The 27,799-nt window shown below is 47.4% G+C and overlaps 1 protein-coding gene across 2 annotated transcripts in view; it reads right to left on the bottom strand.

Moving 5' to 3' along the window:
* Positions 1-27,799, bottom strand: part of SMAD1 (SMAD family member 1) — a 540,132-nt gene that overhangs the window by 37,302 nt on the left and 475,031 nt on the right. For both annotated transcript variants that reach the window (XM_069631222.1, XM_069631223.1), the window contains one exon: positions 14,464-14,688. In XM_069631222.1, coding sequence (XP_069487323.1) covers positions 14,464-14,688 — 225 coding nt within the window. The remainder of the gene's footprint in view (positions 1-14,463; positions 14,689-27,799) is intronic.

The raw sequence follows: 27,799 nt of genomic DNA, 5'->3' as shown, positions 1-27,799 counted from the left end.
GTCCTCAGCAACACCCTTGTATCGTGAAAAGTCAACTATATGGAGGCTTGCAAAATGGGGCCTGAATCTCACCCACACGTCGTGCGGAGGTGATGGCCACAAGGAATGCTGTTTTCCATGACAGAAACTTTAACAGTGCTGAATGCAGAGGCTCGAAAGGCACCCCCATGAGCCTGGTCAGCACCACGTTGAGCTCCCATGCCGGGGCCGGAGCCTTCACCGGCGGGAATGATTGGAACAGTCCTTTTCATAAATTCCTTCACCAGGCGATGAGACCACAGGATTGCCGTCCTGCAGTCCTGGTGTAACGGGAAATAGCTGTCAGGTGTATCTTGATGGAAGCATGCGCTAGTGCGCCTTGGCCAGCGACAGTAGGTACGGTAGCACTTGAGGGGCCGTAATTCATAGAGGGTTAATCTTGTGTGCACGGCACCAGACAGAGAACCTCTTCCACTTGTGTCCGTAGCACTTGAGAGTTGAGGACGCCCTGGCCTTTGCAAGAACCTCTTTGCAGTCCGCTGGGATATCGTAACCTCCAAACTCTAGTGCTGCAGGAGCCAGGCCTGCAAGTTCAGCGACTCCGGGTTGTGATGAAGGATGGCGCCTCCTCCTTCTCTGGAGAGAAGATCTGCGTCCGTCGGCAGCTTGACTGGTGGGGACGCTGACAAGTCCAGAAGGTCCGGGAACCAGATACGTCTCGGCCACGCCGGTGCGATGAAGATCATCCTGCACCGGGACCTCTTGAGTTGGTTGATGAGCCGGAGCAGCACCGGCGGAATGCATACAGGAACAGGCAGTCCCAGGGAAATGAGAAGGCATTGCCCATGCTCCTCGGCTGGGGGAACGTGCTGGCGAACCTCTGGCACTTGGAGTTCGTCGCCGTCGCGAACAGGTCGATCTGGGATTTGCCCCATTGCTGGAAGAGTTGGTGCACTTGGTCCTGGCATAGTTCCCACTCGTGGCACGAGCGCAGCTCCCTGCTGAGTGAGTCAGCAATGGTTTTTATTCCTGCTAGATGAAAAGGTACCAGAAACATCCCCTGGGCAACGGCCCAATGCCACAGATCCTGGGCTTCCTTGGATAGGGCTGGGGATCTGGTTCCTCCCTGCTTCCGGATGTAGAACAAAGTGGTGGTGTTGTCGGTGAAGATCCTCACCACCTTGCCCTTGAGGGACGGGAGGAACGATCTGAGGGCCCAGAACACTGCTAGGAGCTTCAGTATGTTGATGTGGAGCGGCCTCTCCTCCGGTAGCCAAGGCCTCTCGCGTGAAGATCTCCGGTGTGCGCTCCCTACCCCTCCAGGGAGGCATCCGTCATCACCGTCACGTGGTGTGCTGGGGTCTGAAAGTCTGTGCCCGCCGCAAGATGCGCGCCGGTGCCCCACCACCGAATTGCTTGGCGAAAGGCCTCGTTGAGCGAGATCTTGTCATCGAAACTGCCCGCCGCTTGCATCCAACAGGCGTCGAGGAACTCCTGTAGAGGGCGCATCCGAAGCCTGCAGAGGCGCACCAAATAGATGCATGAGGACATCCCGAGAAGGGACTTGATGGACCTCACCCTGGCCACATCCGTGGCCAGCAGGTGCTGCACCTTGCCCAGGATGGCCTCCATCCTTTCCTCCGACGGCGAGGCCAATCGCACTACTGTATTGAGGTTGGCTCCCAGAAACAGTGCTACCTGCGACGGGACCAGATGGCATTTGGGGAAGATGGAGAATCCCAGGTCCGTGAGCAGCTGGATGGTCTTTGCTGTGTGTTCGACGGTGAGCTCCCTTGTTCTTGCTCGGATGAGCCAATCGTCCAGGTAGGGGTAGACATGGATCCCTTGCAGGCTCCGCGCCGCCACTGGTGCTGGGCACTTGGTGAATACCCTGGGTGCCGACTTCAATCCGAATGGGAGGGCCTTGAACTGGTAGTGCCGTCCTTGGACTACGAACCTGAGAAACCTTCGGTGTCCTTTTAGAATGGGGATGTGAAAGTACACATCCTCCAAATCCAATGACTATAGAAAGTCGCCTTCCTCCAGCTGGCCCAGCATGTGCTGGAGGGTGACTATCCGGAACTTCTGTGCCTTGATTTATTTGTTTAATCGACGCAGGTCCAGGATGGGACGCCATCCTCCTGTCTTCTTTCTGACGAGGAAGTATCTGGAGTATACTCCGGAGCCCCAGAGCCTCTTGGGACAAGCTCGATGGCTCCTTTCTTGAGCATCGCCCTTACCTCTAACAGCAGTTGAGGGATGTGGTTTTCCTTCCTGGCCACCGGAGGAATGCAGGGGCACTTCTTTAAAAATTCGAGGGTGTGCCCGTGGGCCAGGACATCCACCCAACGGTCGGAGATGGACTCCCACACGCTGACGAACCTCGTCAGCCGGCCTCCCACCGGGGTGCTCCGGTGAGGGCCCGACGCAACGGCCGGTTCAATCTTGCTTGGTGGCGGCCTTGCCGCCTTGGCCTCCCTGGCGACGGCGAGATGCACCTGACTTGCCTCGTCCCCTGTAGGCTTCTTGCGACGAGGAGCGGGTCGCTTGAGGGTACGTTGAGGAGCCGCCGCCGAATCCCTTGGAGGCACACTGCTTGCCTCCGGAGTTCCGAAAGAGCGTCTGCCGCTGCTGCAGAACTCCCAAGGTCCAAGCCTTCTCTGTGTCGGTCTTGATGGCCTGAAGTTGAAGGGGCCCCTGAGGGACCCTCGATTGTGGAAACAAGGCACAATCGCCACACACGAACTGACACGCCAGACACGAGGTTGCATTCTCAAAATCTAGGGTTTATTGCAAAGCAAATAGTCTCAGTTGGCCAAATGGTCCCATGCCCCGCGACATGTGTCTAACAGACCTCGGGGGACGCAAGAGAAGAAACGTCATCCAACAGTTACATATATGCAAAGCAAGCATCTTGTTATCAGTAATGACATATTCTATACCGCCCCTGGTACGCTCCCTTTGAATTGGGAACGATGATTGACAATAGTGACGACTATGACACCCTCCAACATCTATTTAGCAACAGTTTGCAATTTCAGGGCCTACAGACAAGTCTTTGTTTAAAAGAACGCAACGCTTCTGTTTTCGTGAACAAGCTGTGCCTAGTGGAGAGACACATTCCAGGCCCTGCTATCTCCTGGTTTCTATTCATGCACTGGAGGTCAGCTCGTTCTCTGGGGCTTTTCAGGGCTCAAGGGAAGGGGGGCCGCAAAGAAGAGCATAATTCAAACTATTTAATATTAGCTTCATATATTTCTATTCCTTCAGGGAGACTCGCTGGCACCTGCATACAGATTAGAATGTCTAGCTCCTTGCCTCCAAGGATGTGTGAGGGAGGGGACCGGACATTTCTTTCTGGTTTGCTGTGTTATGTTTCAACATGTCTTTAGTAACCTTGTACCATTGAAGCAGAATAATATTTCAGCAAAGCAGTTTTACATGAGGCAAAGCGGCAACATTAGAGGAAAAACAGAAGACAAAATGGCGATTTTGGTCATTTTAAAATGGCCGCACCTTAGTGGCTAATGGCTTTACATTTGACGCTAATGAGGCGGTTGGTCTTCGGCCAATCAATTATCCTACATTGCCTTACAATCGAGGGGTGTCTAATCTTTCTAGACTGACAGTGACTCATCCACTGTCTTCCCAAACAGATTGTTCCAGTCGAAGGGCATGTCTAACACCTTGGTTTGTACGTCCTGGCGGAAATCCGTTGCCTTGAGCCACCCCTGCCGCCGAAGGCAAACTCTGTTGCTCAGTTGGCGGAAACCGGTGTCGGCAATGTCCGTGGCTACCGTTATGGCGTGGTCCGACGCCACCTCACCCTCTTGCAGGATCGCCAGGGCCTCTGCCCTCTTGTCGTCCGGGAGGAAGTCCAGCAGGGGGGGGCAATCTTGTACCACAACTCCCTGTCGTAGCGCGCCACAATCACAAGGGCGTTGGCCGCTTTAATCGTCGATGCTGCAGACGAGATGACTCGTCCCATGGCATCCAGTTTCTTTCCCTCGCCGCCCGGTGGGGAAGATGAAGTTGAAGCCGATGGCACCCCCCCCCCTCTTTCTTCTTGGCCGCTGCCGAGACGACCAAATCCGGGGTCGGTTGTGCCCTAAGGCACAAAGGGGCGGCGTCGGGGACCCGGTACTACTTCTCGTACAGGTCCCTCTTGGCAGGCGTCGTGGAAGGGTTCTGGAGAAGAGCAAGCCCCTCGTCCCAGATGTCATCCAGCAACGGCACAGCGAGGACTGTCTTCCTCTTGGTCTTTCGCCGTTGGTAGAGAAAGCCTTCCTTCCTTCTTTTCTTCGGGGCAGAGCTGGAAAAGGTCCGACGCCCTGGCAATCATGGCGTGGAAGGAGCCAATTTCGTCAGACGGGGAGGCCCGAGATTGTGGTGATGGTAGGTCCGTCCCGTCTGTCGCCGTATCTGTTCCTGTGTCGTCCCCAGGGATGGGGGAAGGAGACAACGGCTGAGCGGGCCTTGAGGGCTGGAAGGGTGGGGGTGGATGAACTCTCCTCCTTTTGCTTGGAGGGCTTCCCGACGGGCCTGGTTCTGCTGGGTCACCGTAGGGGGCAGGGGCAATCTCGTCCTTATCTCCGTGCATAAGGATTGGATTGCCATCAAAATGGCCGCTGAGGTGTCCTGTTGCGACGGGCACGATGGTAGCTCCTCAACGGGAACCTCGTCGCCACCACCGTCACTTTCTTTGTCCTCTGTCAGGATTCCTCCTGTGGGACCGGACCTCAAACCTTTTATTGATGTTCTCTAGGACTTCAACCATCTCCTCTTCGGAGGCTGTATCCGTGTCCGGAACGACCACTGGCCCCCCCCCCCTCTTTTTCCACGGGGGTCTTCTCGATTGGCTTAAAAGAGGATTCCCTCTGCGGAGGCAGGGAAACTCTGGGCCCTGAGGTCACCTCCACTGGGGTAGCCTCCACAGGCTTCGCCAGGGCTGCAGCGACACCCTCAATAAGAGGCCTTAGCCGGGTGAATCAAGGCCTTCACCACCTTAGGTGCGCCTGAGACCTTCCCCTTTGGGGGGGGGGGGATGTTCGCCAACCCGCTCCCCGTCTGCCGGCTCCTTCGAGATCGACCGGGGCCTCTCCAGAAGCTTAGCCGGGTTCTCGCATTTCCTCGTCCCCGAACCAGAGCGTTGGCTCGTGGTTGATGGCGCTGGAGAAGGTGCGCCCTGCCTGTCAGCCGAGGAGCCCGACCGTTCGGTGCTCCCGGTGCCCGCGGACTCGCGGTGCTTTGCCTGCTGTTGGGCCCCCCCATCGCCAGATCGCCCTCACAGGACTTAGAAGACCGCTCGGACTACTTCTTCTCACCTACTGCGCTCTTTTCTTCCAGCCAGTTGGCGAGACGGGTCCGACGATCCCTCATAGTCCGATCCGACATGTTCATGCAAAACGCGTAGTCCTTCTCCACGTGCGTTTTGTCCCCATGAAGACAGTAGAGGCATCTCGAATGCTCCCCCTCCTTGAACACATTCTGTAATCCGCATCCGGGGCAGTTCCTAAACAGCTAGGATCCGGTTGACGAGCTTCCCTTTTCCTGGGCCATGTCTGGGGTAGGCCTCAAACTTCTGGAATCCTCCAAGAAGCGCAACTCGAATACTTCACCCTTGAGGGGCGTAGAAAATTCCGAAACGGGTCCCTGTTGATCGGAAGTAGAAACGGTGGAGCTTGAGGCTTGATTGACAGAAAAAAGGTGATAAATCTCTTTGAAAAAACGCAAAACGCAGTAAAAGCTCGAGAGTTATAGCACGAGGACTCCCAACACTTGAACGTGCAGTAAAAAATCTGAAGATGGCTGCCAGAGGAGGGGCTTAGGTAGAGGGCAGTCAATGGCTGGGGGCAGTATGACCCAGAGACCAGTGATTGGTTACTACTAAGAAAGACAGATCAGAAACGAAACTGATTCTGATTTTTTCTTTACCGAGGATTCCCAGCCTGACGACGGGGAATATTCATGAGCATGTCAATCCATGCCAGACCCCGTGCTGGAGAAGGCCCACTACCAGGTGCACCCCCTCGGAGGTATTCTCCCTTTCCTTATCTCCCCCAGAAACTCAATGTCTCCAGAGGCCTGGTGCTCTTTAGGCTGGACTACTGTAACAACCTCTTAATCTTCCCTCATCCCCTTCAACTAATCCAGAATAGGACTGCAAGACGTGTTAGTCGAGATACATTTGTGTGTTAGTGTGCATCAAGATTTTAAATTAGATCCCGTCATGGACTGGGAGCCAGTGGATGTTCCTCCTGATGGTCGAGATGTGTTCATTGCTAGGAATATTTAAGGTTGCTCTGATGGAATTGTTTTGTACCATTTGTAATTTTTTTATATTTTTCTTATGCTGGTTCCTGCAAATGGTGAGTTGCAATAATATTCAAGCCTGGAGAGTATCAGGGCTCTAGCCATCTGTTTTGGCATTAACCCTTGTACTAAGGTTTTGGTAGCAATTATTTAAACACTAAAAATATTGCTTTCAGCTTTAGGTAATTTATGCGGTGGAACCTAATTTGGGATTACAAGGGTGCGAGTATTCGGATGCACCAGACAGGTTTTCATGCAGTGCATCAGTCAAATTTCAAGGAATCCATTGTGATGGGCAAGATTGAATGGTGCCACTTTCAGACGTTTCCCTTGATGACCACCACTGAAGGTACTGGATCTACAAGTGGGGGCTGAGGAAAAGAACATCATTTTGAACTGGGGTGCCACAGACTGATCCCCAGTTGGTTATCAGATTCTACTGCAACAGACCCATTTTCAGTCTGGCCAGAGGAGGACACGAATTAGAGTGATCACGAGGCCTAAAAGTCTCTTGAACCACCAGGTTGATGCTTAGCATGGCTTGTGAAAAGCAGGAGGGTATCCTGAATTGACGAGATGCTGAGAGGGAAACACATTCCACTTGAAGAAAATCCAGGACTGCTACGATGAACTGAATCTTACAAATCGGGAAGATGAGACTTCAGGATGTTTATGGAGAATCACAAGTTCCCCAGGGTGTTGCAGACCTTCTACATATACTTGTTTGAGTTAGGTTGTAAGACGATGCCTGAATTAGTCCGGCCAAAAGGAAGGGAAAGGACCTGGCTATAACTATCCAGATGCAAAGATTAAGTACCAAGACAGGCGTTTCTCCTCATCTCAACAATAGAGTTCTAACTCGAGGCTATTTTAGTCGGCTATTTGTTGCTTTAGAGTTGTAGCCTCCTTGCCTTCCAAAAGTCAGATGGAAAACATCTACTGCCTCCGGTGGGAGAAGATCAGTAAATTCAGTATCCCATATGTATAAACTGTAACAAGGCACTGCAGTGTTAAGCTGATCAGGGATAAAACAGAATAGCGGAAAACCTTTTGTTTGACCAATATATGAATTTCTTTACAAAAAGTGCTGAGCGTGGACTCAATTTTTAATCTACGAGTTGAGAGAGGACTCATTGCCCATAGATTAAAAAAGGTGAGGCTCAATAAGATTATGTTCAATAGGATATTGTCAGTCGAATGTGGACCATGGGCGCATGTGTGTGTTATTACACATTTGGGAACATGTTTTGACATAGATATTCAAACTGAGCTAAACTGAGCTAATTTCACATGCTCTATTGAAGGCTTCGCTTAGGCTACATTTATGTTTACAGGCATCCATATGTGGCTGTAGAGTTGCAATTATGACCTTTTATAAAACTTACTTGCAGAATTTCTAGACACAAGTCTGAAATGTATATTTTTATCATATGTTAAACAGAACCATGCTTCTTGCACATTTATTCAGATGAAGTTTCTTGTATGATAAGCTAAGAAGAGTTGGTTTATGTAACGTGAGCCTAGGCATCGAATTATTTAACTTTGCAAATGTGAAATGGGATTGTGTAGAAACACTCACCTGAAAATAATGGCGTTTCTGTAAGTGGCTGCACTTAAATTATATCGATACTGTTTTAGATGTACTTCTATATGTGCTCTATTACAACTGAGGATGCACTGTTACAACATTAGTTATTTAAATTTTTATACAGCTGGCAGGTCTTTTCCATTCACCATATGTTCTTTCAGACAGTACCTTCTAGTTTGTGTAGCAAACCCTTCTCTTAAAATTATTTATTTTTTTAAATAAATCAGGGCACCTCTACGCTATGCACAGTTCAGGCTGAGGTCGATCTGGTATGCACCGTGATGTCATTAGATGACGCACTCTTAGTAGCCTTTGTGTCTGATGGCATGACTATCATGAGGTCAACCCCTGCTCAGAGCTTCAAAGCGATAGGAGCTCTAGCACCTTGAAGTGTCTCTTGTGCTAGATGGAATTACAACTAATGATCTCAAACCAAATTAATCGGACAGATTCAAGGAATATGGCAAAGTACTACTTGATTCTCATTTAATAAAGGTGGGAGAACTGACAGACATCGGACTGATGCATGCACACTCGCAATTAACCTTGATTATGCAAAGGTCTTACACTCCAATGTGAGTCAACTATGACATCATTCTAGGTCTACCTTCAACTATCCCTCCGTAAATACCTCCCCTCTCAAATCCTTCGCTCCTCTACCTCCAATTCCCTCAGGGCCAGTCTTTTTTCAAAGAAACGAGCTGGGGGCAGATCTCTCACGGATGGGGCCTCCGATTCGGAACAGCCTCCCGGCCACCTTGAAACTTGAGGAGAACCCTCTCCAGTTCCGGAAGAACCTCAAGACCTTGCACTTCGCTTCCGCCTTTCTCCCTCCTCTCCCCTGCTGATCTGTTTTTTTCTCTTGCACCGTGCATCTGGCCACCCTCTGTCCTTCAGGCCCAGGTACCTGCTCACCCTGCCTCCCTCCTGCACTGCGTCCGGGCCACCCCTTGCACTGGGATCTATATCTGTACCCATACAGTCCCCCATACTTCTTTTGCACTTATCAGATATACCATATCCGACTAATCATGCACTTTCCGGTCTCTGGCTGCACTACCATTTTTCGCTGCCTTTATTTATTGCACTTATTATTTATTCTGTTCTCTCCTCTGTTCCACACTTTTCACTTCTCCCCCTTCCAACACTTTCCCACTTTTCCCTTTTCCATGCACTTGCACGTTCTTAATGTCACTGGGCCTAGTAAGATCGTTGTTCGTTTCTCCCTAGTTCCCCTCCCTTTGCTTGGTCGCGCTCTGAAACAATTGTGTATGAGCACGATATAAATAAAATATCTCATGTGATAAAATACAAAACCCATTGAGGGAAAGGAATGGTTAAGGAAACATATCTACTTATCTGTAGGGCACGCCTTCAACTACCTCTACCTAAGTACAATACTGATTGTAGCGGACAAAACAGCAATGGATTTTTCTATGCAACTTTGTATGTTAGGTTGTCCCTCAAACCCAATGATTGGCTCTTTAGCAGCACGCATGTGAAACGAAACCTAGGTGTTTGAATTCTGTCAGACTACTCCCCGTTTTCCCAATTAGTCCATCTCTCATCAGTCGGCCATAAGCCAAAGTCTTCAATTTGAAGTTGACCTTGCAGCCTGTTCACTGTCCTGGAACATTCAATGGAGTGTGAGCACACCAATATCTTTGTCTGAGGCACTAATGAATAGCCCTTATTTTCGACTTATGAGTCGCGTGTGAAGGGACTATGAATCTGTCAATTTCAACCTATTTACTATTTGATTCAATAATGCAGGGTGCTGTTACTCCTCTTGTCCTCTCGAAACGTGCTCACCCTCGCATATAAACTTAGCACACTTAATTGCCCAACAATTGGCTCCTGCAGATGTTTTCTTCTTCAATCTATGAGGAATGTCCCACATTCAGAGCTTATCCATGCAACGCCCTCTGTGCTTATTCCTTAAAAATAGCCTCCTTCGTTCTGTGCTAACCTTGACTCATTGTCGGCTCTGCACACTGAGCTGTTTTCCCACGTCTGCCGATTCTACAACCTTGGTATGTCTGAGGTAGCTTGGTTGAATTCGACATGAGCCAGCGTCCATGTTCCTATCATGGCCGTCCTTGCCACGTTATATATTCCTCAATAGCAAGCCTCTAAAGGTTTCCTTTCTACCTTGCATTGCTGCGTATTTACAGTTATTGGCCAGTAAAATACTTCTGTGTATTCACGATTACTTTAGCTTTAGGTACATGTTTCTCTTGGTGCTTCAGTTACATTGTTACTTCTTCTTAAGTATTTTCATATCGTTTCAGCATAGATTCATATATCCTCTGTTTAACATCACTCTGCCCTCATCAGATTTCACTTTACGTTCCATGACATCCATAGGTGCGTGCTGACATCCTTCCATGTAGCATCCTTCCAGTGCTAGGGTACATTCTATATGGTTGAGTGCATAACCTCTCATACACTCGAAGCGTTATAGGAACAATACAGGGGTCCCATTTACTGCTGCTCCTGCAGGACGGCTGTGAGGGGACAGGAGTTAGGGAAAATGCATCCACCTGCTCATCTATTCATACTGCCTTTTCTTCGGAATCCAAATCTTTGTCACCCCCCTCAGGTGACCTGCATTCTTTTATATGTTCATCCACACTGTAGGCCATGTGACAGCAATCTCCAGATCGTGGACAGTATATTCAATGTCTTGCATACTTTTTATGATCCTTGGGGTAGTAGATCTTGGTTCCCGGAGGAGGTGCAAGGGAACTTTTCTTTATATTCTCACGGGTACTGGCTTCATTTTACATCTGCACGTCCATTCTAGAGTCTATATCAATCATAATCTTCATCCCGATAGCCTTTTGTGGCTGTCTTCTTGCATTGTCCCAAGATGAGCTTTATGGAGACAGAATCCTAGCAACACCAACGCTAGTATTGCTCTAAGTATTTTAAAAGCATTTGAAAGCCTGGTTGGAATCCATGACAAAGATGAAAACCAATCATCTCCTGCTGTTTCAACAGCTTCATCCTCCATTTTCATATGCAGGGTCATCAGCATAGTTATTGCCTCTGTCAGGGTTCCATTTCCTCCATCGTGAGATGGTATAAACGAGCAAGAATGCCCGATCTTGGCGCACACGCCTCCTTCCATTGCTAGCATCAGGTCTAGAATATATCTGTTCTTGAGGGTCATCAGCCTGATGGGTCTCAACTCTACTCTGATAGCATTACATACTTTTATTGTTGCATTGATCGTTTGCAGCAGTTCCCATCTTGTAATCTGCAACCACTTGGGGCAAACTGCAGCTTGAAGTCCTGGCAAGAATATAGCTGTCATTATCAGTGCCGTCTTGCTGAACAATTTATGCTCATCTGGGATATCATAAGCCTCCATTGATTTTGCTGAGAAATAATTCTCTTCAGTCGATGGAGTTTAGGCGAAATCTTCATCCTCAGGTGCTTATCAATTTTGGGAAAATCAATATGGAGGTCATTTTGGGGGGGGGTGGATCACCAATGCGGGAACATGCATCATTACCATGGAACATATATCCCACCCAAATTCTTAGGCAACTGCATGTAGGCTCTGGATCCAGAGGCCCAATATCAGTCCATCAATACTGCAGTTCCTCCATTGATTTCTGGGACTTTGATTATCTGTCCACATTTTTTTTTCTCCAACCACGATCAGGCCATCATTCTTGAAGCATGTTGTTGCCTTCTTTAGTGGTATTATGGATACAGGTGCCGCTTCATTGTCAAGCCATGTGAGAAACGTCAAGTACTTTGCCCATGATCCTAGGGATTTGTCACTCACAATATGCACTATGCTTGCTGATTCTTTCGTCAATAGATATGCAGGGCAGGCCAATAGTCGTTCTTCCCATCCGGTACTAGTGAAAACACGCCCATATATCACTAGCAAGGTCTCTCTCAGCATCTTAGCTCTCCTGGTTTTTCAGTCATTTTTGAGCAATTCTGCTTCCTCATCTGGACAAACTTTATTTGTTCTCCAATTTGGAATGGATACATACGTTTCTTACTTGTCCATCCTACTCCATTTTCCATCCTTCTTGTTTTTACAAACGTGTCTTCATATGGGAATGCTAATGTTGATCGCCATCATACCATAGTCCATTTTCCTTCAAATTGTCCTCTGGTTGTGCATGCTGCTAGATGACAGTTATTTTGCATCATGTGCTGAAATTGCTCTTGCAATAAATGTTCTTGCCGCATTCATGGCATATAGTATTAGGGCACAAACATAACTGTTTTCATCTGATGTTCTTCCGCCCACCTCTTATGAGGTTATTTTTTAACTGAATCGAATTGTCAAGATGCGCATTTATAACTTCATGGTTTTCCTCAACATCCTTTTTAAATTGAAATAGACCATTAGTTATATGCTGTTGAAACTACTACTACAAAAAATAATTGTATACATTGTACAGACAAGTGTACACAACAGACCCTATGTACCTGCTTTTGGTGGATTTAACATAGGTGTAAGAATTTAACAAATTGAGGTTGTCGCATTCTAACAAACACACAACTCTTAAAGTAAAGTTAAACACCTATATTAACTTTCTCAATATGGTTGGTAGAAAGTTTGTCGGTTCTAAGAGAAGTAAGCGAGAAATAAGGGTGACTAAAATACAGTTGTCAGGAAATGTCAAATTATTGAGAACTACTGGCCTACTTCTGGAGTCCTTGACTAAAAGCCATCAGTCTCCATGCCAGGATTATTGCACCCGTCACGATTCTTTGCCATCTCCAAATAGCAAATATTTCTCTCCCCTTGCTCAGGGTCAATGTCCGGTTTGGATAGGTCTCACCTTTCAACCAAAGGCTGCCCCCGTGTAGGTTAACGACAGTGTCAGAGAGGTCAGTCTGTGTGTCTGTGTCTGTGGTATAGCAGCTCTAAACAAGCTATCTTTTTCAAATCTGGTCCAAACGAATCTAGCGTCATGCTTGCAGTCTTCTAGCTCTATGCTGTGCAGTCCTGCTTGATCATTACCATCTTACTTCCACACAGTCCATCAGCATACCAATGCTGAAAGCTCTGGTTTTATACCCTCCCTCCACACATTTGCTAACTTTCAGATGCCCACTTGGTGGGCCAAGCCTTCAAAAAGGTGGGTGTACATTTGAGTCCTGCAAGCTGTGCAGTTTTGCACCAAGCCTCTCCTGGGAGCCTTCACCTATTGTTGCTGAGCTCCCCCTACAGCCTCCTTGCTGCCGTCTCCATTGGTGAGCAGAGCATGGGCAATCTCCTATCTGGGTGGTGGTTTGCCTTGCCCGTTTGGGAAACATAATTGCCCAGTTGCTCTTCTGCTCGGCACATCTCACTGATAGTAGCCTCTCCAGCTGTTTTCTTTTGTTGAAAAGATGCCCAGGGACATGTTCCTCATGCAGGCCTCTTCCCCAGTGTTCCAAGGAAGGCAATGCTTCTTCCATGTGTGTCCTATGAGGTTCAATGGGTAAGGGTTTGTTTGTGGGATCTCTATCTAGTTGGTAGGCAATGTGAATGAACTAAGGCAGTGTGAGGGTTACATTAAGTTGAGTCTCCTGGGATATCGCTGACCCCCATTTACTGCCTCAAGAAAGCATATTGCACTGTGGGTGGGCATTCATGTTCCCCTGCGACCTCCTGACTGGTTTGCTTCCCGCCACACAATTCGCAGGACATCCCATTTACTGAAAGTTGAGTGCCATCTTCTGTCCCAGGAAACAGAAGATGTAATACGTTTGGCAGCAGCCAGTGGATTGGGTGGGCATGTACACATGTCAAAGCAATGTTCCACTACTAGCAATCATTTTCAAGAAGGGAGTAGTTCCGAAATCTCAGTTTGCTGTTGATTGTAAAATATTCCAAATTAGAACCCTGGGCAGGTGAATAGCCCATCCTCATTGGTCAATGCAAGGGCTATACAAGCCGATATGGGCTCAGAGTTTTCTTATAGCCCAGAGTTTTCGTAGCCTGCAAATGTGACCTTTGCTTCCTTTTTTCAGCTCGAAAGCTGTGCACCAACAGCGCAGTATTTAAAATGACATTAACCAACAAATAACATCTATTTTTCATGTGTTACTTTAAATGAATGAAAAGAATAATGCACTATGAATAAGCATGACATTTGTTATTTTTCATGTTTTTTGTAAACTTAAATATTCTGCATGGAATATTTAAATTCCACGCCAAAAATAGAAACATATATATGTTTGGCCATGGGTTCTAATAGCTTTATAGACCTCAGCCTCTGGCTGTAACGTCGTTATGGGCCCTCATACTTCGCTAAAGGCCCTCGGTACGCTCTGTCTACTAACTCGGTCTCCAGGGCCCATAACTCCTGGTAAAGCCCTTGGTTGAGGTCTATAAAGCTATACCATTGCCTCAAAAGGAGTTCTTTATAAAAATTAATCCAATTTATACGTTCATGCTTAACTATCATAAATGGAAATCAGCTGCCCATTACATTTCCCAATTACATTTATTAAAAGATTAACCAACACTTCTACGTTAGCGACCCACCTTGAATCCTTTTCGGAGAGGACAGGCTAATAATCGTCAATCGGTACATTAAAGGAGTAAAACAAATACACACCTTTTCCAATGTGCCGCCTGGTATTCTCAATGGTGGAATTGCGGTTTACATTAGATAGCAGCCCAAGGCAGAATCTGTTTTTGTTGTTTGAAGGGTCAGTGAAACCATCGACTAGCACACTTGTGGAGGAAGCATGGAATGCTTCACCAACACGGTTATTGAGCTCGTAGTAGACTATGGAGCACCAGTGCTTAGGCTCTTCATAAGCAACAGCTTGAACGTCAACTACAAAAACAGGAAAGGGAGAGAGTAAAACGTTAACAAATACAAAGTTTTGTAGAAGATAAACATTCATGTAATCTATTTTTTAAAGTGCAATACCAAAACGCACCAGGCCAAATACGGTGTGGGGTTGCTTACTTTCCCACGCATAGGGAATGTAGACAAACGGTTTGGGCTGGACTATTTCTTTTAGGGAGTGGACAAACACGTATTTACATATGCTTGGTCATCTTCTGTAATGGCAGCTGTGTGCTAAAAACAACCAAATGGAAAGCAATACAAAGGAATTCCCAGTAGTTGTGATTGTTTCACAGCTGTTCCATTAGTCACCTTCCGGCTTTTACAGCATGTTCCCATTAGGTCTTTTGCACAAATGGGGATTACATTCTGTGAATTTAAAACTATTTAACATAAATGTCATTACAAATTACACAATTGACTACACGCAATACTACCTCCAAACACAAGATGGCAGCAAAACACTACCGATTATGGAATTTTCTAAAATACTTGAAATTCACTGTAAAAGTTGACACAGATTATGGAACCTAGAAAGGACCCGCAATTCTTAACTCCCACTGATGTCCAGTATACTCAATACCTGCAATCTAACCATGGTCAATACATAGGAGGAGCACATGTTAAGAATGTACCCGCTGAACTTTGAGACATTTTAACGTATTAAGCCATACGAGTCACATATACATTCCAAATATTATGAACTTTCTTGGTAAATATCCAGATATTGTGCAACTAGCCAACAGTAAACCATAGTTTGACGAAACAAGAGGCACGTGCACCAAGAGGTTATTGTTGGCTGTCTGTATGCACTGGCTGAATAAAATTGCACATGAATTCGCCCAAAATAAATTATGTAACCTTCACATAGTTATTCACCTAATTAAAGCACCTCTAGTTAAAACCAACAAGGAATAGAAATATTATTTTAATGACTGATCACAGGCTTTGAGCACACAAGTGTGAGGGGTCAACAAGTTAACCCATGTACATTCCAGATGTAGATTACCCTCAATTAAAACCAACTATTCAGGCAAAATGCAACAATGAGAATACTGCCTTGTTTCTTGAAAACATTCTTGATAAGATGGTAAAGCCAAATATGTATTCAAAAGGATGCAAGGCTATACAGCAAATGTATGGTAGGAGCAATGCCAGTCTTCTATCAGTAGCACATTGCTTGCAAGGCTGAAACAGTCTGCCCAAGAATCGATCACCTACTGCGAGAATCCTAATTTTAAAATGGTAAATTAGAAAGTTCTGCTGGGCCATTTCTCAAGTAAAAAAGGACCCAATGGACATGCCTCATCCGAAGAGTGAAGTACTTGCCATTTATAGTAGTCCTTCCAATGAACACAAGCTTCCCCCACATATTGTTCATCATTCGAAATAGTTCCAAGAGCAGGCTACATGCAGACATCTTAAATACTCTACCAGGGGGCATAGGCAACTTCGTCAGACTTCATGGTATCACTAGTGCCACTGCTGCCAAATGTGTCGTCCAATGTAAAGCATATGTGGTCACCAGGCCGCTTACCTCATTTGCACCCAGTTTTCCCAACCCACAGACACTGCCCTATTAATTTCTTACACGAAATAAAGCAGCATATATTTTTCAAAGGAAAAGTCTCTGTATATAAGACAGATTAGGAATCGGTGTGAGAAGTCAGTTACTTCTTGTAACTATTTCTCCAGCATTGGTCTCTTTCATAGATTCACATGCTTGAACATTCCCCATCAGACTGGGAATCCCTTGTCATTTAATGTATTGTCATACAAAGCACTGTACATTGCTAACAAAGCAAGAGCCGGCCCCCACACCAAGGCTCCTGTCTGGAGAGAGCCCCCCTACATGCCGCCGCTCCTGCAAATTTCCCCAGGCCCACGCTGCACAATAATCAAACGTACTGTACCCCCCTGCAATTCAGGACCATGAAAAACGTGTTACAACATCGTGCCAGTAAGCACCCCCAGATCACAACCCTATACTTTGTTGCCTGCTGAATCCTGCCTCCCTTGCCCTACAGCCTGACTGCAACCTGCATCGTCTTCCCACTTGATGTGTATCTGCCTTAAAATGTACATATAGCTTGCTTTCTGCTGCCTACTAGTGCCAACTGCAAAATTCCTCTTTAAGAGCGCCTTAAACATCTGTAACCCTCCATTTCGCACTGTATTAGTGCCTTTTGGCAGATATTGAATCTAGGTGTGCTTTTCAAATCACTGCAACCTCCATTTTATGCTGTATTAGGGCTTTTTGGCAATTTCAAAACTAGGTGTGCTTTTTATACTGTGCACGTATTGTCTTCCTTTGCATACCACCGACTCTGTTCCTGCCTGGCTGCTATGCCACTTGGTGAATTCCAATGCAGCTCCCCTGCTTATCTCTCCCACCACCCCCTAACTCCCATGGCACTCTCCACCTCTCCCATCGATTCTAACTGCTATTCCATCTCTTATCCTACCTCTCTCATGAAGTCTAGAAGAAAAAATCTGAAAGAAATATCTCCTGGACTCTAATACAGGCCTATCGCTGGCACTTGCGTCAATGCCACTTCCAGACAGATTATTACAGAAATACTCTTCACTGTCCCCTCTTGACCTATGGACCCCAGTGTCTAGTCTCCACGCTTTCTCCTTCTCACCCATTAATGGTGGCGTTAGGCAGAATTGCATGCAGTACCCTCTGGGAACACTACACACAATTAGGACTACAGGTGTAAGCAAAAACCAACCTTTGGTATAGGTCTGTACCGTACCACACACTATTTGGTAGCGAGCTGAGCAGCCAGGCTTATCTTAAGAGGCAATGTGAGCAGTAAAGGGAGTTACAAAGAAGTATCACAATCACAGTGGTTAAAGTAGACACTTGCACTAAAGGTTTCTTGGTAAAACATACTTAAACATTTATTTACACAATCATTTAGAAAACATTCACTAGTAGAAATCAACTCAATATTAAACACCAATACACTACAGTTACAAACTGTAAGTTGTAGGGACAGTTTGAGCTCCCCTGAAAAAGGTGCCAAATGGCACTTCAATTACTTTCAATAGGAGTAGAAAGACATAAGTTTGTACAATGGATTAGAAAACCCTTTTAGTCAAAGCAAAGGTTCAGTGTACCAGGAGGGTTAGTTCAATTCAATAGAACAGGCCAAAGTCAATAGTCTAGTGTTCTTGGATAGGATAGAACAGTTATGTTACAGATGGAGAAGTCTTTGTAAACGTTTTTAGAAGTAGTTTAGACGAAAACAAATAATATGCTGGGTCACAAGCTGATTAGGCCTGCAAGTTGGGAAAGTTCCACGAACTTTCACAGTGAGAGTTAGGATCTCTCAACCAGATGGCACACTACCTTAATGTGAAGCAAAAAGATGCAGTGGAAGACGTTGGTTCCTGAAATTTCCTGGAGATCTCGCTGTTCCTGAGCCTCAGTCGTGGGCACAAGAGGGAGGACGTTGGGGGACTCCTGCACTGTCCGGGATCGTCGTCTGGGCAAACAAAATGGAGTTACTTTGGTTCAGTAGCCGTTGTTTCAAGAGACAAACTGGTTTCCCTCTCCCTGGCTAAACCTTAACCAGCATTGAGAATGGTATCCAGGTGTCTTCTGAGCCGATTGGTCCCACCAACTCCAAGGAAGAAGCCGTCCTTGAAGGAGCTTCTCTGTAAAATGGAGATCTGGTGATTCGGAGGTGCAGCATGGCTTCACCGGATAAACCAACTGTCCAGTGGTTGCAGCAGCCGTCCTCTTCCAGCTAGTCTTTCGGTCCAGTGGTCGACTCTGCTTTCCAGTCCTGGAGACTCGCCTTTTAAACAGTTTTCTCCCATGCATTCCAGCTTAGCTGTCCCTCACCTAGCAGGATGGATGTTCTTGCCGGGCAGTCAGCCAGCCAGCCAGCCAATCACGGCAGAGTGCATTTGGATCTCCTTGGAGACCAGGCACAGGGAGTTTCGGCCACCTCCCTCACTTCCTGTCCACACCAGACACTCAGACGCCAGGGGCAGACTTCAGTCATGAAGCCCGCCAAAGGCTCACGAACAAAGGGACCAAACCTGGTTTGGCGCGCAGAGTTAAACACCAGAAACGGTGAAAAAAGATGACCAGAGTCAGTTTTTACAGAGGGGGTCCTTGGCCGCCATATTGAAAAACTTGGCAGCCCCGATTTTTAGCTACCGGTGTTCGCGGTCGGGAAAAATCATGGTAGTTCGTTATAAAACCACTGCCACTAGCCATTTCAATAGGAAAGGGTAGCTTTTGACAGCTACAAGAGTGTTTAGACATAGGGGATACTAAGTAACCCCTGCAGCACTCTATAGGAAGATAGTGCGTGCTGGGTCTATGAATTTAAAAAGACTAGTAAAGTAAATTTAACTTTACATTCACTGGGAGACAGTAGTCAGTCCCAGAAAAGGTATTTAAACCTTGGGCAGCCTGAAAGACATCCCTGTGCCACTGCACTGAGGGTGCTGTTTGACACACAAGAACAAGATGATGCCTATGGAGTTGTCTAAAACTCCATATCCAAAGAAAAAAACACAGAAAACACATAGAAAATGAAAAGTTCAAAGTCCCAAAATATAGCAAAAGAGCTGGAGGGCTCCAAGGTAGAGGGAATTAGCACATTGGTGAGAATTCTCCCTAACACTAGGTTAGAAGTACTCCTTGCATACTCATCCTCTATGTGTATTATTAATGTCTATCACAATGGCACTATCATGGCCCAAGGTTCTCAATTTACTGTTCTCCATCACGACCGGCGCCTGCCTTTTCTCAAACTTCCTCCCTTTTCCTGCCACCCCTGCTTCCTCTCCCCTCACTTCACCACCACCGATAGGAGTACCATGCCCCTGTACACCACCTCGGAAAACCTTCATTTGTGGTAACCAGCTTCACTTAGCTACTCAGAATGCTCGCTCTGCTGTCAAACACTCAGCTGACATCTGTCCCCCTTCTCGAAGACTTTGACATGGACGTCCTCTTCCTCACCGAGATGTGGTTCAATGCCAGCTCTGTCACTGCTCTTGACACTCTCCTTCCCAAGGGCTACAAAATTCTCTCCAAACCTAGACCCAAAAGGCCTGGAGGTGGAGTGACCCTGATATTCTCAGAGTGGGTCCCTGCTTCTATATTTCTACTCAATCCAACTCCTCTTTGAAATGCCTTGTCTGTAGGCTAGGGGTCTCACCTACATTCTCCATCACCCTCGCCACCATCTAAAGACCCCCTGGCCCTATGTCCTCCTTTCTCCCCGACCTTGCCTCATCCCTTTCAAACTCTTCTTCCAAACTCCTCCTCCTTGGTGACTCAACATCCACCTCTCAGTTCCGGGTCCTCAGATTCCCTCTCTCACTATTCTTCCTATAATCCCGTCACCACACCCCTCTCCTGGTCTGCCAACTCCCTCATACTTGGGGCCCCTTGTCCCTTTATCAGAGCCGCCCTCTGCACTGCCAGCCTCCTTCACCGCCAATCGACCGAAGAAGCAAGTGTCAGTTGCTGCTTGTGCCTCCACCGCCCCCCCCACTCCCCTTGCTACCTCTGCTCCAGACTCTCCCTCTGACTCTGCCCTTGCTAACCTGCACCATGCCGTTTCTAACACTCTTGACATCCTGGCCCCTGCCATGAAGATCCGCCTAAAACCTGCCACCAAGCACAGCTGGTACGACTCTGATCTAGCATCTCTGAAACGCAAGTGAAGAGTTGCTGAACAGAAGTTGCAAACCTTGGGATTATCCTCCTGCCTCCTGAATCAAAAGAAATATTGCTTCTCTATCCACTCCAAGAAGCAAGGCCACATCCAAGCCTGCATCTCTGGAGCCACCAACATGCCCAAACTTTTTAAAATCTGCACGGATCTCTCCAATCCACTTGCAGTATCTACCTCTCCTTCCTTCCCATGCTCCCTGCACTGCCTTGGCCTCCCACTTCACATCCTGTGCTCACTCCTCCAACCCCCTTCCCCTCCTATGCCTGCTCACCCGCCTCCCTTGGCCCCTCTTCCACCTCCCCACTCGCTCTCTTCCCTCCTGCCCATAGAGGAGGCCTCTAATGTGGTCCACTCTATGAAGACCTCTTCCAAACAGGTGCGCTCCTGCTACTCCAGAACCATTAAGGACAACCTCTCCTCTCGGCTCTTGCTGACTTCTGCAACCATTCGTATGCCACTGACTCTTTCCCTCTATCCCTCAAGCACTCCCTTGTGTACCCCCTCTTAAAAAATCTGTCTGCTGATCCTTCCTGCTTGGCTATCATCCTGTGTCTACTACCCCCTTCCTGGGTAAACTCTTGGAAATGTTGCCCCCCCCCCCCCATCTGACCCTCCACACAGATCTTGTTGGTGGCCTTCATGACCATCAGTTTGGATTCTGGGCATCCAGCGGCACGAAAACTGCTCTCCTGAACATATATGAAACCATGCTTGCAACTCTCCTGCTGTTCTCATTCTCCTCGATCTCTCCTCTCCCTTAGACACGGTCAACCATTCCATCCTCAAAACGACCAACACCGTCGGCATCACTGACCAGGCACTGGATTGGCTGACTTCTTTCCTCACTAAACGCCTTTTACAGTTGCAACCGAGCCCTTTCTCCTCCACCAGCATCCTCTCTACCTTTGGCGTCCCCCAGGGCTTTATGCTATCGCCATGGCTCTTCAATATCTATTTTGCAGCTCTTGCTCACCTGATCTCCTTCTCTCATTTCCAGTGTTATATCGATGACACACAGCTTTCCTTCAAACATCCCTCTATGTCCCCCCTTTCCCTCCTCGCTCATCCCGACTGTTTGCCATTCAGGCATGGCGTGCAGCGAATGATCTGTCTCAATCCCAGTAAGACTGAGATCCTCCTCATCGGGACACCTGTGCCCTCTTTTCCTGCTACCCTCTTCTGGCCACCCTTTTTGGGCCCTCTAACCCCACCATCGTGAGGCCAAAAACCTTGGGGTCATCTTCGACTCTGCGCTTTCCTTCACCCTTCACATCATGCACCTTACCAAGAAGTCCCACTTCCAGCTTCACCTCCTCAGAGGCATGCTTTCTTTTCTCACCTTCCCCCAGAAGCTCAATGTCTCCTCTCCAAGCTAGAATACTGCAACAGCCTCTTTCTCAATCTAGCCCTTTCCTCTCTTTGCCCCCTCCAGCTAATACAGAATAGGGCCTGCAAGACTTATTCTTGGCCTCAAGCCCAGGAACCATATAACTCCAGCCCTAAAATCTCTCCACTGGCTCCCTAAAATCCCTCCACTGGCTCCCTAAAATCCCTCCACTGGCTCCCGGTGGCTGCAAGGATCAAATTCAGGACCCGCTGCATCATCCACAAGGCCTTCTGGGGCCTGGGGCCACACTTTCTCCAACTTCCCTCCGTAAATACTCCCCTGCTAGAGCCCTACGCTCCACTATTTCCAACTCTCCGACAATCAATTGCTTCTCCAAGCAGCAAATGGGGAGCAGGTCTCTCTTTTTGGCTGGTGTCAACCTTTGGAACAGCCTCCCTGTCCCTCTCAGACTTAAGCCGGACTGCCTTAAGTTCTCCAAACCGCTCCAAACTCTACCCTTCTCTATCTCTTTCCATTTCCTGCTAATCACCCAACTGCTGCTGTGATCGGTGGCCGGAGCCTCATGAATACCACAGGATCCCAGGCCCCTCCTCCCAGTCAATATCAAAACCCCACTGCACTGCGGGCCCCTGCTTGGTGGCTCCTATACCACCCTTGAGAGTCGCCTGTACTAGCACTTAGTCTGAGGTTCTTCTCCTTGGCTTCCCTTAGCACTTCCCTCCCGGGCCCTCCTCTAGCACTTGTTCACCCCCTCTGATCCTCCTTCCATCCAGTTCCCCAGCACTTCTCCCCAATGCACTTGCACGGCCGAATGCCAGAAGGCCTAGTAGGGTCACGACAGTATATTACTGTTTTTGAAATTGTTATTATTTCCCATGTTCCCTTTGCATTTAGCCTTGTGGCGCTTTGAAATACAATTCTGTTGTACAAGGCGCCTTACAAATGCTCAATACAATAAAAGCATGAAAGTCTTTCACTTTTGTAGTCCATCCACGCCTTAAGCTCCACCCCAGGAAGGCATCTTCAGATTTTGATCCTCTAGTGCAGTGACTTAGACTGATGACTGTATCTGGAGCAGCCACAACAGGGAGGCGGTGCGGGTGCATGTGAATCTATGAAACATACCAATGCTGGAGAAATACAGTTACAGGTAAATAACTAAGACTTCTCTAGGATTGGATCTTTCATAGATTCACATACTTGAATAGAATACCAAGCAGTAGACGCATGCCACATAATTCATGAAGCACACAATAGTTCCATCAGTACCCAACAGAGGTGTACCACAGAATACGTTCTGCATGCTTACATCATGAAGGGATGGAGGGAAAGAACAAGACTGTTTCTATCTCAAGCAAACGGGCGTCGTAGTACCGCTTTGCCGACTACTTTCTGGTGTCGCGTTCTAGACAATAGTGCTTGGCGAACGTATGGCGATAGCTCCATGTAGCCGCCTTGCATGTGTCTTTCATGGCTACTCCAGCATGGAATGCTGCAGCTGCTTTCGCCCTCCCTCCGGTTGAGTGAGTAGTAGCCGGGTGTGTGATAGGGTTACCCTGGATTTCGTGACAGAAAGTAAAACAGCCATCTCCAAACAAAGACTTGCAAATGCAGGGTAGTGACCCAGCGTGCAAGCCCTTGTTTGAAGATGGCTTGGCCCTTGAGTGGGCCTGCAAAGGAAACAAAACATGGAGGATGTGCAGAATGCACTGATGCGTTGCATTAGGCACTTAACGACTCGTGATAAATCTACCTAATGCAGGGCGCGTTCAGCGCCGGTAGTATGATTCGCAAAAAAGGTTGGTAGCACAATCTGTTCGAATTGTCATTTCTGAAACCACTTTTTGATGGAACTTATGATGCAATCTGAGGGAGACCTGTTCCTTGTGAAAGACTGAACCGACAATCTGCACTAATGCGTCTCGCTGAAGTAATTGCTATCAAGAATCCACTTTCCACAAAAGGAACTTTAGGTCACATTTATGAATGGGGTTGTAAGGTGCCACCACGAAAGCCGTTCGAACTGTGCTGAGTTGCCAGCTCGGAGTAGGCCATGGTATAGGCAAGATCTGGCTCCCTCGAGTAGGTTGTAATAGCGCAGAGATGTACTTTCAGGAAGGTTTGCGATAAACCCGCTTTGGCTAAATGGAGTAAGTAGGGAAGCAACTGGTCTACCCTGACTTGCAGTGGGTCTAGTTCCTGCTCACCCTACCATATGGTAAAACGGTTCCACTTCCTAGTGTATGTTAGGAGCACTAGATACTCTGATTATATCCCAGCATTGCTTTGGCAACCTCAGATGGTTCTGATTGCGTTGTTCAGCAACCAAGCTCAGAACTGTAGGGTCGTGGCGATGAACTTGTCCGCTGTGTTAGCAATGCATAGTGCGTCTTGAGACATGGGTGTGTTGACCGTCATCCTGGGGAGAATCTGGTACCAGAGTTGCAGTGCCCAAGCTGGAGCAATAGGAATCATCCCGCATGGATGTTCTCTCACAGTCTCAGCACCATGGATAACAATGGGAAATGTAAGGCATAAAGGAGCATACAGAAACTTGCCTGTCCACGCGAGTGACAAGGCATCTCCCAGTGATCCCGTTGACACAAAAGGGGGGCATCTGGTCGATCTGAGGGTAATCCCATTCATTTCCTGACGATTTGATCGAGACCGTTCATGTCAAGCTCCCATTCGTGGGATATGGAGAATTACCTGCTGAGTTGATCCGCTAGGATGTTGTCCTTCCCTGGTAGGAGCTCCGCTCTGACTTCAACTCCTCCTCTGAGAGCCCATTACCACAGTGCTTGTGCCCCAATGCCAATAGAATGGCCCAGAGTTTGCTATGTAGATCAGATTCCTGTCGGGACCATGTGCCTCTTGCTTGCAAGTGTCCCAGATGTGCTTCCCGGCCTAACCGGAATGCATCCGTCCTGAGGATGAGGGTGACAGAGATTGAAACGGCATGCCCTCTTAGAAGGTTTTTGCTCGTCCCACAACCACTATAGGGCCAGATGGAAGTCACAAGTCAGGTGAACTAAATCGTCCCAGGCATCCGAAGGTTGTATCCGCTGTCGTTCCAACTCTTCTTGGATGGGACGCATCTTCAACCTGCAATTTGTAACTAGCAATATACATGAGGACATCGTGCCCAGCCGGTGACTGTTCTTTTTCCTTAATAGGACGAGGAACGGGAACAGAAGCCTATTACTTTGAGAGAGTTGTACTCTTTCTATGGTAGCTTTCTGCAGAAGCATTCCTACCTCAGCCTTCAGCTGCGACAGATGAGGTGAGCTGGCTGCTCGCAGTGGCGACATTGGCCATGGTTTTAAGAATTCTATTGTGTGTCCTTTGTTTACTATTTGTAGCACCCACTTGTTCTATACAATTCTTTGCCACTGGTTTAAATAGTGGCCGATTCTTTCTCCCACTGGGGTGTGATGTGGGAGGGGAGCCCATGGCAAGTCAAGCCTGCTTGGATGTTTGGTGTCTCGATTGGCCCTGAGCCACGTCTACCTCTCTGTGCAGTGTATCCCCGAAGACGACTGCTGGTACCTTGACAAGGGGAGGTACGCCCATTTTGACCTCTGTGCAGGACACAGCCTGCTAGAAGAGCTACGGAACTTTCCTGAGCCTTCACGAAAGAAACAAAAGGGTCTACGATCTTTGTCCTTCAGTGAGCTGGTAGCCCTGGCTCTGTTTTCATTCCTTTTAAGTGATCATTGATCTTCTTGCCGAACAATTCTTGGCCATCAGATGGCATGTCCAAAACGTGGGCCTGTACTTCAGATGAAGTTAGTAGCTTTCATCAAGGCTTAGTGTTTGAGGACTGCTCATGTGCCATTTGCCTGAATCCTGATTACGCAACGTTGACTGTGGAATCAATTATGTGATGGTCCATGAACTTGGTCATTTTGTGACGTAGTTCTCAAGTCATATGTTTATTTTATTTATATAACGCTTTACGCCAAAGCGATATCTGGTTGTCGTGACGAGTACATTAGCGTAACTGATGGAAAGTTAAGCTGAAGCCAGTACCTTCCCGTCTACCACTTCCAGTTTCCTGCCCTCTTTGTCGGGTGGCGCTGTGAGTGGAGAATCAGGGTCAATACGCTTCTTCCTTGTGGCCACCGTTCTAACTGAATCTGGTTTCGGGTGACCCCAAAAAGGTGCTTTATATTTTTTTCCTCTGGCGATTTATAATTTTTCTTTGGCCTAGCTGTTGTAGCAGGGAATGAGAGTGGGTTTGAGAGTACGCACTCTCCTGCATCCCATATAATATCTAGTATGGGTAGAACGATGGTCGTTGGTTCTCTCATCTCAGTGCTTGTATAACAGATTTCTTTTCTTCCGATGAAACTTGGCGATCAAACATCTTTGCAGCCTTACCTATGATAGAATGGTGGTGACAAACTCCCCAGGTAGTCGCGCTTATTCTTTTCAATGGCGTAGTCTTCTCATTCATCCACGTCATCTTGAGGAGAGTCCTGAGAAATCGCATTCCTCTGTGTTCCTCCGCCTGGGTCTCTGGTGTAAAGAAGTTGTAATAGGCATCTTCCATGGGGTCTTGCCATGGACAGGGATCTTCTGCCTGAACTGATACTAGTGATTGTGGCCCTGGTAGATCTTGGCAGAGAAGCATCTTGTGTGGTACTGGCTGATTACGCACAGACTGGTTACGATCAATAGGTTGTTTTATATTCTGGAAGGTTGAGCTATGCAAGCTTTCGACCTCCTTTGGAATTCATCTGTTATATTTTTCAGAGATTGCATCCAAGACAGTTGAAAAGGATCTGTGGTGTTCTTGGAAGTGGTTTGCAATAGAGGGCTGTACTTCTTAGGTACTGATCTTGGTCTTTCAGAGAATCGTCAACATCTGAGAAATCTTCCTGCCAACTTATAACAGGCAATTCTGTCATTTCCTTTATTGAAGAAATGTTTAAAGTATTGGACCCTGAAGCCTGTGTGGGGGCCAGTTTGTCCCCTTCCTCAGCTTGATGATCCTCCGTTGACGAGGACCATGGTGGAGTTAATACGGTCTTTTCCATGGACGGTATACCACTCATCGACGACCGCCTGCTCGATGACTAATATTTTACCATAGATGGTATTTTGACTATCGAAGGGTCTCTCATGGTCAGTACTTTCTCCATCAACAGAGGGTTTCCAGTCTACAATGGAGCTTACGTGGATGATGTCGTAGACTAGGATCACTCATGTTTATTCGGTGGGCCCTTCGCAGACGAGGTCTCTGTTGAGAGAGATGTCCATAGACTGGGACCTGCCCGTCACCTTGGCTTAGATGTTAATGGCCTTTTGGCAGGTGTCGTGGACGAGGGAGTCCTACCTCTTGTCAATGAGCTCATAGATGGTTTCTCAGTAGGCGCTGTGTTTCGTCTTTGCTGAACGAAAGTTGGAGGCGCGGAGGCTGGCTCCCTTTCAGCCCATTTTCCTGGTTTTGCTGGTGGTGCCATCCCCCTTTCCACTGACGCTCTCCTTTCGGGAGCATGATTCTCAAAGATTCTGGAGGAGGTCACATGTGCTGTTTTTACAGATTCCTCATCTTTGTGTGTCTGCCCAGAGCCAGTTTAATAATGGCCAAACCCCAAACAATATTTTGACAGTTAAGCTTGTATTTACTAGGCTTGAGGACCAAAGCGGATAGCCAGTTCAGGCTTAAGATGATTAAAGCTCCCCTCCATCTCCGCAGGATGTCGAGATAAAAAAAGAAACAAGCAGAAATGATGGATGTAAGTTTTGATAGCAGGGAGCCTCGAAGAGCAAAAATGCATAGGCTTAAAAGCTGCCATCAGGAATGTTTTTCTAAGGCTTTTATACAGTGCAATATCCCTTTATATTGGACTCAGAGCACCTAGATTGCCTGGAGGTTAGCATCTTGTACCAATGCCTGGGCAACCCAGACCGTAGTCTGCAAAGAAAAGGAGTGTGGAGAAGAGAATGGAAAAGCAGGTGACATGCTATAGGTGAAGGGATGGTGCACTGTACAAGTCTTATAGTAATGTTTGGTCATTGTTTGGGGCGT

The sequence above is a fragment of the Ambystoma mexicanum genome, chromosome 6q, assembly GCF_040938575.1.
Source record: "Ambystoma mexicanum isolate Mex_15411 chromosome 6q, UKY_AmexF1_1, whole genome shotgun sequence".
Lineage (NCBI taxonomy): Eukaryota > Metazoa > Chordata > Amphibia > Caudata > Ambystomatidae > Ambystoma > Ambystoma mexicanum.
This window is presented reverse-complemented; position numbering and strand designations above follow the sequence as displayed.